The 11051-nt window shown below is 51.6% G+C and overlaps 1 protein-coding gene across 3 annotated transcripts in view; it reads right to left on the reverse strand.

Moving 5' to 3' along the window:
• Window positions 1-444: 444 nt before the first annotated feature.
• The window catches only part of EML2 (echinoderm microtubule associated protein like 2), a 23051-nt gene continuing 12444 nt past the window's right edge, over window positions 445-11051 (reverse strand). For all 3 annotated transcript variants that reach the window (XM_010852609.1, XM_010852608.1, XM_010852607.1), the window contains 11 exons: window positions 10818-10917; window positions 9896-10050; window positions 9448-9573; window positions 6923-7054; window positions 4485-4552; window positions 4127-4215; window positions 3796-3893; window positions 3176-3263; window positions 2640-2735; window positions 1162-1292; window positions 445-860 (listed from right to left, as the gene is read on the reverse strand). In XM_010852609.1, the coding sequence (XP_010850911.1) occupies window positions 735-860; window positions 1162-1292; window positions 2640-2735; window positions 3176-3263; window positions 3796-3893; window positions 4127-4215; window positions 4485-4552; window positions 6923-7054; window positions 9448-9573; window positions 9896-10050; window positions 10818-10917 (1209 nt within the window). In that variant the 3' untranslated portion in view covers window positions 445-734. The remainder of the gene's footprint in view (window positions 861-1161; window positions 1293-2639; window positions 2736-3175; window positions 3264-3795; window positions 3894-4126; window positions 4216-4484; window positions 4553-6922; window positions 7055-9447; window positions 9574-9895; window positions 10051-10817; window positions 10918-11051) is intronic.

Below are 11051 nucleotides of genomic sequence, written 5' to 3' on the forward strand. Positions count from 1 at the left end.
CAGTCCAAGTTGATTGATTTGCAGATGGCCCAATCATAGCCCTTCTCTGGGATTTCTGGGCTTGGGGTTCAAGCTGTTGGGTGCCATCCTTCTGTTGCGTGGAGACTGCTGTTCCCAGAGAAAAATGCTGACTTGCAGAAGATCAGAGAAGGTATGGAATACCTCGATTGCCCTCAAACCCTTGTTTCATGGGCCCTGAAAGCCAGAGGGGACAACTGCCTTTCCTTGTTTGGGTATGTTGGCCAACTGAGTACTCCTTTGGCCTAAGTTAGAGCTAGCTTGGTTTCTGTCAAGCTTAAAGACCAATTAAAAAAAAAAAAAAGACCAATTAAGACCCAATAATGGTCTCTCATCACAAACACTGTAATACATGCACACATACACATATACTTATAGACACACTCAATCTATGGATACTCCCATACACAGACCCTGACACTCCACCTCAGTGCACATGTTTTTATTTCTGGATGATATAAAATAATAAACTTAAAAAACACTCTGAACCAAACACTCTAATGGCTCCCCCAAATCAATGTGACCCCTCTTCCCACCCCGATAAATAGAGACTTCTGTCAGTCCACCCACCCACCCCCATAACCCCCTTTGCTATAGACATACTCTGGGTATATATTACTCTACTCGGCAATAGACATCTCCCGAAAATAGAATTGCACCCTCACCACCTGACTCTACCTGGGCCCCATGTTCCTGGGAACCCCACCCTCCTCAGTTCAGACCACCCGCCACTGCAGCACACTGGTGTCCTTGCCCCCCGTGGTCAGGGCCATACTGTCATCCCACAAGAAGGCCACATTTGTCACATGGCTGCTGTGTCCACCATATTTGTGGCTGAGGGCCTGTGATAGGGAAAGAAGGAAAGAAAAGGAGGTCACCTGTCTTGTTCACTGCTGTATTCCCTGTGCCCAGGCATATAGTAGGTACTCAATGAATATTTCTTGAGTTAACAGGATAAAAGAACCAAAGATTTCATAATGCAGGTGCTCAGAGCTTTAGCACGACAGACTCAGAAATTTATCAAGTTTCAAGTTAAGAAAGGCCCTTGGGATCAAGTCACTGCCATCTTTGTATAGATGGGAAACTGAGATCCGCAAAGGGTTGCTTGGTACCTCCACCCTGCCAGCCCCCACAGGGACTCACTCGAGGCTGACAGCAGGGGTAGCTGAACAGGTGGACTTTGCCAAAGTCATCAGCTGAAGCCAGCAACTTCCCATCATGGGAGCGGGCCACAGCATTGATGTCAGTACCATCCGCTCCCTCGGACCAGATCCCTGTGGACAAGATTGGGGGTGGGTGGTGATGGTAAGATGTCAGTTGGGGCCAGGAAACCCCAAGGCAAGCAGGCCCCAGCTGCAGCCTCCCTGCCTTCCTCTCATCTAGCCTGTCTCTAGCCAGGGATGAGAGTTGGAATAATCTTTTGGAAATATGTATCTGACCCTATCTTCCATCATTCAAAACCTTCTCATGGGGAATTCCCTGGTGATCCAGTGGTTAGGACTCCATGCTGTCACTGCCAAGGGCCTGAGTTCAAGCCCTGGTTGGGGAACAAAGATTCCATAAGCCACACAACGTGGCCAAAACAAAACAAAAACCCTTCTGTGGTCCAGGCTTCTCACCATGACCCCTGTGCTCTGCCAGGCCCCTTACACTGCTCCCCTCACCAGTGCTTCCCTTGAACTCGGAAATGATTTAGCCATCCTGCCTTCTTGCATTTCTCCAAATAGCAAGCTTTGTCACCTCTGCGCTTTTCCACATGGCTATTGGAGACGGCAGTGGCAACCCACTCCAGTACTCTTGCCTGGAAAATCCCATGGACAGAGGAGCCTGGTAGGCTGCAGTCCATGGGGTCTCGAAGAGTCGGACACGACTGAGCAACTTCACTTTCACTTTTCACTTTCATGCACTGGAGAAGGAAATGTCAACCCACTCCAGTATTCTTGCCTGGAGAATCCCAGGGACGGTGGAGCCTGGTGCGCTGCCGTCTGTGGGGTCGCACAGAGTCGGACACGACTGAAGCGACTTAGTAGTAATAGTATTATTCCCTTTGCCTAGAGACTGCTTTCCTTCTTCACCACACTGGAATGTAACGCCTCATCCTGCAGGGCCCAGTTTGGATGTCTCTTCCTCCAGGAAGTCCTCCCTGACTCCCTCCTAGACTGGGGCCAGATGTCCTCTCTGGAGTTCCTTGCCTCCACCTGATCTATTCTGGGTTGTGTGGGGACAGGTTTGTCTTGTCCACTGGATTGTGAGACCCACGATGGCAAGGCCAGGGCTGTTGTGGTCACCACTGGGTCTCGGCACTGCCCAGCTGTGCAGACAGGTGCTCAGGGAGTATGTGTTGAGTACATTAATGCCTGAATGAACTCATGACTGGGACACAGGCCGTGCAAATCTCTCTGGGCCAGGCACCACCCCTCATTTGTTCTCATTTCGTTACAGCTCCAAGGGACCTGAGCAGTCATCTCACCCTCCTCTTTCCTCTGACACAAACATGGCTGCTCACATGGGTAAAGGAATGAGTTTCCCAGCCTGGTAATAAGAGGCCGCAAAAACCACCAGTCAGGGATATTTCTCAGAACTCCTGTCCTCAGCAAGACTCTGTCCATTCCACAACTTACCAAACACCCCAAACCCTAAGACACAAGTAGCCGTGGCCCATTCCACGTTCCTCACAGTTTCGGCAGTAGTGATCTGCTTACAGGTAGATGAATCCCCTGGGGCAGAAAATGGAGGAGAGATGTTCAGAGCATAAAGAACTAGTGACAACACACCCATTTCACAGACAGTGGACACTGAGGTCCGAGACAGGAGATTAAGGTCCCAGGGCTTATTCTAAGTCTTCAGACTGGCTGAGGGGACTAGATCCTGGATGGTGATGCTCTACCCCAAGGCCAGAGCAAGGGTATCTGCATAGAAACCTGTACCTAACCCATCCAACCAGGGAGGGGAGGAATTGGTTAAAAGCTGGGTCCACCAAGGAGGAAACCAGAAGTCAGGAGACCAGCCCAACAGATCAGCCCCTGAATACACCAGCCAGAGGTGAGGGACTTGAATGCCCTGGCTTTTCTGCCAGAACCTGGGGAAGGCTATGCAAATCACACATGCGCTGTAGAGAGGCTGAGGGAGGCGTGCCTTTGGGTTTCAGCGAACTCACAGTACAGAATCTCGTAGTCCCCAGAGTTGGTGACAAAGCAGCTGCTGTCCTGGGCCCAATCCAGGTGGGTGATAAAACTGGAATGGCCCTGCGGGGGAGGGAAGAGGTGGGGTTAGAGCTGGAGAGGGCAGGATCCGCCCAGGATGGGGGGAAGGCTAAATACAGAGGTAGGGTGAAAACACAAGGGGTCTAGAGGAAGGATACACAAGCCTTTGGAGTGTGGGGCCAGACTACCACGGGCAGGGGCAGACCGTGATGGGCAGGGCTAGACAAAGAGGGCTTCGAACACAGGAGAGTTTAGAACAAGTGGGCCGAGCTAGACACAGAGGGGGCGGGCTTTGAATGCAAGGGGCTGGGCTATAACACAGAGGGTGTGTTTAGAATGTGAGGGGCGGGGCTACACGAAGGGGCGGGCTTAGAATGTGAGGGGCGGGGCTACACAAAGGGCGGGCTTAAAACACAGGAGAGGGTAAATGTGTGTGTGCCCGGCTAAGACTCCTAGACGTAATCAGGGCAGTCAGTTGAGTGTTGAAGCTGTGCTCCCTTGAGGTAGAAAACTGGTTAATCCTGCACCCCCCGAACGGGGTGGCGGCGCGGGCTGGGGGCCACGGCCCACTCACCGAGCACTTGCCCAGGCGGCTGACCTTGCGGCCGCCTTGGTCCACCGTGTACACGTACACCAAGTTGTCGTGGGAGCCCACGGCCAGGTACGCCCCGTCTGGGGGAGGGGGAGGGGGCTATGAGGAAGCACCCAGGTTCTACCCCTCCTCTCTCAGATTCAGCCCCCCCACTATCCCAGACAACTCAGTAGTCCCAAGCTCCATCCCTACCACAGTCCTGGCCCCACCCCTAGGCCAGCGCCACACAGGCTCCAACCCTTCTTCCTGCCTGTAAATCAGCTTTTCTGTTCCCAGGCCCTGCCTCTCCAGCGTCCCCAGTCGCGTTCCTTACCCGGAGAGAAGCTGACCACTGAGATCTGTTCATTCCCATCGGTATGGATGGCCACCAGGTCATGGGTCTCCGTGTCCAGCAGCAGCCATCTTTAAGGAGAAGGCGTGGTGGGGGGAGGAGGGGTGAGCTGATCTGGTAGAGAGGGGTGGCAATCTGGGGCTTTGAGGGAGGGACCGCATTAAGATGTGGGAGAAAGCGGACTCTCAAAGAAGAATGATGGGAGATCAAGTCCTGGCAACCACTTGGGACCTAATTATCGTTCTCTGTAGGCTTTGGGGCAGTAGGGAAGGAGGGGGGAATCAAGGGATAGTTTCTGGGGGGAGCACAGAAGCCCACCCCAAATGCCCGTCAGTGTTACCTGCCAGTCACTGTGCCGATGGCCAGGACAGAGCCACTGGGGTGGAAGCCGGCAGAGCGGGCAGGATCCTGAGGAGGGAGAGAAGAACCGGGGCTGGAAGCTGGGGTCCCCATCCATCTGGCCCACCTTCCCGGCCTCGGAGCCTGCCTAAGGGCTCTCACTTCCCTCTGCTGCCCTCTGGTAACCCCCTGCCGCAGACACTCAGAAAACACTCTCCTGCCCTTTAACATGTTGGCTCGAACAGAAAACATTCCTCCTCACTGTGGACTCTGGATCCTTTATCACTCCTGTTCTAAATTCCCACACTTTTATTCACCCAAGATGATCTCCTTAGGGACTTTTCTAGACATGAGATTGCTGGGATCAAGACTGTCCACGTTTCTAAGACTTTTGATACATCGTGTCAATCTGCTTGCTATAAAATTTATCAGCATATCACCAGGTGTGTCTGAGTGCCTGTTTCCCCGCATCTTTATCTAATCTCCAGCAAAAAAATATTTAATTGGGGTGTGGGTATGGGGGGGATTTGGTTGATTTACAGGCAACAGAAGAATCAGACCTGGGTTCAAACAGTGGCTCTGATACTTCCTAGTGATGTGACATCAAATAGGTTTCTCCACCTTGGCCTTGGTTGTCTCAAATGGAGAACATAAGCACACACACTTCCCAGGACTGTTATAGGCAAGGTGTAAAGCCCTGAGAATGGTAAGCAAGATGGCCCACAGGAAGCACTCAATAAAGGTCAGCTATGATCGTAATTACACTTGTTGATGGGCAAGTGATTTTACCTTTCTGGGCCTGTTTCCAAGTGAGGATCCATCATTCCTACTGCCTTGTGGAGGTTGGGGGCGGAAGCAGTTAAAAAGATGATGTTATCTGCCAGCCTGGATGGGAGCTAGGTTTGGGGGAGATTGGATACATGGATACGTATGGCTGAGTCCCTTCACTGTTCACCTGAATCTACCACAACATTGTTAACTGGCTATACCCCAATACAAAGTTAAACATTTTAAGTTAGGAAAAAAAAAAGATGATGTGGGTAAAGTGCTAAGGCAGTTTCAAGAATGGTAGGGAGACTGCCTGAATCAGAGTAACCTAAGGGAGCTTGTTACAATCTGCAGAATCTGGGACCAAACTCAGACTTCTTGAATCAGACTTCCTGTGCTTGGAGCTCACGATTCGATTCTGTGTTTCTGACATCGCAGGTGGTTCTGATGCCCTGGCTAGAGAACTGCTGTGCTGAACATGGAACCTGGCATATAGTAGGCGTTCAGTTAGCAGCCAAGGTGAGGATTATTACATATGGCCCCAGTAATTTCTAGGACACACCATCCCTGACTCCTAGAAGTTGAAAGGCCATCAGGTGTTCCAGGATCACAGGTAACCCTGGATGCCTAGAACAAAACCTCAAAAGGTGGTGTGAAGACTATGACAACTGACTTTCTACTCTCCTATACTGCACAGGCAGGGGAGCTTAGAAACTACATTGCCCAGAAGCCCATGCGGCTAGGGTCAGCTGTGATATGTGTCCAACAATCAGTTACACTACTGTGGGCTCTGGAAGACACAAAGTAGAGGCCCCACTCTGCCACTTCCGCTGATCAGTTAGGTTGTGAAAACATTTGCTGTGCAGGTGAGCAGTCACTAGCCTTGAAAGGCAAGGGCACAGAGGATCTGATTTGGTCAGTGCAAATATAGCCAGAATTGAGTCACTCTAGATCTAGCAAGACAGTGCAACAGAACTTTCTACAATGATGGAGATGTTCTGTATCTGCACTTGCCAATTTGGTAGCAACTAGCCACATGTTTTGGCTCAGCAGGTAAAGAATCTGCCTGCAATGCAGGAGACACAGGAGATGCAGGTTCGATCCCTAGGTCGAGAAGATACCCTGGAGAAGGAAATGGCAACCCACTCCAGTATTCTTGGCTGAAGAATTCCATGGACAGGGGAGTTGGACACGACTGAGCAACTGAGCCTGTACACACGCATGCAGTCACATATTTGGAATGTAGTTAGTGCAAAGGAGAAACTGAACATTTCACTCTTAAATTTAAAGTTGATTTAAGTTTGAATAGCCACATGTACTAGACAGTGTAGCTCTAGAGCCAACACTTGAGTGACCACAGCATCCTGATTTCTGGATCACAGTTATGAGGACAGCATTTTCTTGAACCCAGTGGTTCCTGACTCCCCACCTTCCTGACTATGGAAGAGGCAGCAGCTCCTCAGGCACGTCAGGTCTGGGGTGTTGTTCTAGGCTTCCTTCCAGTCAAGAATTCACTCCCCCCAGCCCTCCCAAGTGAGTTTGTAAGCACCCAATTCCCTGCATTAAATCTCCTTCTGCTGAAAGACACTGGGTGTGGTTCCTGATTGATCCCTGACACATTGAGACAGGTGGTCCTGTTAGAACGGTATATCAAGTCCCCCAGCCCCTTACCTCGATGGTCCTACTCCACAGGGGCTGGTGGGACTCCACACTCCACAGGTGCACCAGCTTATCCTGCCCGCATGTCACGAACTGTGCCCGGCTAGGGTGCGTGGCCAGGCCCCACAGCTCTTCCATGTGGCCCTGGCAGGAAGGACAGATTACAGCATGGAGACCACCGATCCAGATCTTTCCTCCGCATCCCCCACCTCTGATGCCAGAAAGAAGTGCTGGACTAGCCTCAGCAACACACTCTCCCCACAGGTGACCCAGGGACGATGCTTTGCCCAGGGTATCTGAAGGAGGCAATGATTGGGCAGATCCCTGCCCCAGTGGGGGGGCTCCAGGCAAATGTGCCCCCTCCCCTCAGACCTCTGCTTTCCAGTTTGCACAATGAGAAGCAAGAGACGTGGTGCGTAGGAGCTAGATCTTAGGAGTCAGACGGTGCCCAGAAGGCTGCGAGAAACCATGGAGGGTACTCAGCCTGGTAAGTCTGACCACATCTCAGTTATTGACTATGGCAGTCACCTGTGCAGGTGACTTCTCCTTGAAGGCTTGGTTTCATCTTCTGTAAAATGGGTCCAATCACTGTATGTGTCTCGTGGCATTCTGCTTACTCAAATTGTGGATGGAAAGTGCAAATACATGGAAGATGTATGAGGCTGGCACAAAGTGCTCATCAAATGAAAGTGGCTGACTATTATTAGTAATAATAACATATCCTATTAATATATTATTAAAATAATTAACTATGATAATCAACAGAACTATAATTATTGATAGCAGCATAATGATTAATGCTAAATAATACAATTCTAGTAATACACTAATCATATATAACTTGGGAATTCCCTGGTGGTCCAGTGGTTAGGACTCTGCTTTCACTGCTCAAGGGCACAGGTTCAATCCCTGGTTGGGGAATTAAGATCCCACAAGTGGCCCAGTGTGGCCAAAAGAATAAAAAAATTAAAAATATGTATAATTAATATTGTAGAACAGTGATGCTATTATTAGGGGTCTACCCCACTCCAGTACTCTTGCCTGGAAAATCCCATGGACGGAGGAGCCTGGTGCGCTGCAGTCCATGGGGTTGCTAAGAGTCGGACACGACTGAATGACTTCACTTTCACTTTTCACTTTCATGCATTGGAGAAGGAAATGGCAACCCACTCCAGTGTTCTTGCCTGGAGAATCCCAGGGACAGGGGAGCCTGGTGGGCTGCCGTCTATGGGGTCGCACAGAGTTGGACACGACTGAAGTGACTTAGCAGCAGCAAGGTCCATTCTGGCCTTGGGACACCTAAGAAATCCCTCTAGCCCTTGTTTTTCTTCATCTTCTTCACACACATGTGTGTGTGTTCAGTCACTCAGTCACGTCCAGCTCTTTTTGACCCCATGGACTCTAGACTGCCAGGCTCCTCTGTCCATGGGATTTCCGAGGCAAGAATACTGGAGTGGGTTGTCATTTCCTTCTCCAGAGGATCTATCTTCCTGAACCAGGAATTGAACCCATGTCTCCTGTGATGCAGGCAGATTCTTTACTACTGGGCCACTGGGAAAGCCCCTAAGAGCCAGAAGGGGGAATCTAAACTCAGTTGCATGGATCTCAGCCACCTTGTAAGAGGGAAAATGCATGTTGGGAATGAAGGAAGGGGAAAACCACTGAATAAGGAACAATTTTTGTTTTTCTCTTTTTGGCCATGCCATGCAGCATGGGGGATCTTAGTTCCCAGACCAGGGATCGAACCTGTCCATGCCCTCTACAATGGAAGGTCAGAGTCTTAACCACTGGACCACTAGGGCAGTCCCAGCAAGGAGCACTTTTGGCCAAGATTCTTTGAGCACTTACTCTGTGCCAGGCATCATTCAAAATGCTGTATATGAATGGACTCACGGAATCCTTATAAAACCCTGTGAGATCAGTTGTGTTACTCTCTCATTGCATAAAGGCACAGAGAAGTTACTCATTGGCCTCATATCACACAGCGAGTGAGCGACAGGGTTCTTTCACTCCCAGGCAGTCACTCCCCAGAATTCATATGCTAAGCCATCCTTCTAGACCACCACTTGGTAGGTGGGCTCTTTAAACTGGATGTGGGGTAGGGTTGTGGCCTACCAGGAGGGAGGTGTGGGCGTCTGAGCAGACTCCAGAGGACATTCCTAGAGCCCTGGAGCCCGAGACATGCAAGGTGTGTGGCAGGTGGGACAACCTGCCAGGGTACTTATAGAAACAGTACACCGCCCTGACCAGCAGGGGGCAGCATAGCTGGAGCAAGGTCCTGGGAAGCCCCTGCCGTGCAACCAGTTAACCCACTGCTGGGCCATGGGGTGTTCTGGGGCAGGAATTCTAGGGCAGGGGTGGGGTTATAGGTCACAAGCAGGTAAAAGGAAGGTAAGAGGTGTTAACTAGGCCAGAGGATAAGGAATGGGGCAGAGAGATGAGGAGAAATGGGAGTAGTAAGAGAGAAGTGAATGGTGCAGAGGAGAGAAGAGAGGCATATAGGGACGGAGCGGGGCAGGTGCAGAAGAGATGCTCACCTGGACCAGCAGCGAGAAGCCGGTGTGGACAGAGCCCTGCAGGATGGAGTTGCGGGTGGTCCCCACGTACAGCGTGTCTCCCCGGCCCTCTGCCACGGTGCGCACGGGGCCGAAGTCCTCAGGGACCTGGGTGTGGGGGGAGGGGTGGACAGATGAGTTTAGGACACATGTAGAGGTGGGGGGTGAGATGGCTGGATAGCACCAACGATTCAATGGACATGAACTTGGGTAACTCCAGGAGATAGTGACGGACAGAGAGGCCTGGCATGCTGCAGTCCATGGGGTCACAAAGAGTCGGACACAACTTAGGGACTGAACAGCAACAACAGACGTGAGGGCAGGGTGGAGATGGGGGAGACAGGCTGGGAGAACAGGGTCTAGTGTTAGGAGCCCTGGCGGGGTGATGGGAGATCTCCTCACCCTTGTATGAGCCTCTCCCCCTCCTCACCTCCACCTCCTGCAGCTTGCTGTAGTCAGAACCCCAGAGGACAACCCGCCGATCACGGCCCCCTCCGGACACCAGCGTCCCGTCCCGCAGGGCGCAGAGCCCAAACACGCCGCCATCGTGGGCACCCAGCACTGCCTGTGTGATTCGGTTCCCTCCTGCAGGGTGGCCAGGGGCAGGGGTCAGCATGCAGAAGCTGCCCCACACTGACCCCAGAAAACACCTCAAACTCTCACTCCCACATCCAGCCATTCACTCACCTCTTCTTCTACCTACCTTCCCATCTACCCAACCACCCTACCATCCGTCTAATAAGCCATCTGGAAAGATAGTGTATTCATTTACTCATTCTTCTATTCACTGAGTAGGACATCCCCTACATTCATTCACTGCCTTATTCATTCATTCCTTTGGAACAAACCATCTTTCCATCCATCTAACCTGGGTTAACCCATTCATTTACAGTTCAAACTTGATCACTACCATGGGGTTTGCAGAGGACCAGGGAAGGGAATACGTGAAGATTTCATGCAGGTGGGGATAGAGCTGAACCTTGATGGAGGCATTAGACTTGGTCAAGTAAGGATTTAACCTGTTGTATCATACCCAGGGCTTCCCAGGTGGTGCTAGAACCTTGCCTGCCAGTGCAGGAGACGTAGGATAAGTGGATTGGATCCCTGGGTCGGGAAGATTCCTTGGAGGAGGGCATGGCAACCCACTCTAGTATTCTTGCCTGGAGAATCCCATGGACAGAGGAGCCTGGCAGGCTACAGCCTATTGGGTCGCACAGAGTTGGACACGACTGAAGCGACTTAGCACACACGCACGCACATCATACATTCCAGCAGGGTCTGAGGAAGGAAGGCACAGCCAAAGGGAGTCAGGGAGGACTGGGTTGGGGACCAAACGGTGGGGTAACACTGACCTTTGCCCCAGACATAGAGGTTCCCCCCAGAGTCTCCGGTGACCACATCGCCACCCTCCAAAAAGGTCACACACAGCACGTACTTCGGTTTCTCATATTTCTAAGGTGGGGGAGAAGGGGATGGTGTCAGAGGGTCACTGAAGCCGGGTGGCCTCCCCGAGCTCACCCACCAGCCAGGACCACGGTCCAGGGGATGTCCTCCCTGCTTCTAGGTGCGGCCCTGTGAGGAGCATC

This window comes from Bison bison, unplaced genomic scaffold (assembly GCF_000754665.1).
Source record: "Bison bison bison isolate TAMUID 2011002044 unplaced genomic scaffold, Bison_UMD1.0 scf7180017864313, whole genome shotgun sequence".
Taxonomy (NCBI): Eukaryota; Metazoa; Chordata; class Mammalia; order Artiodactyla; family Bovidae; genus Bison; species Bison bison.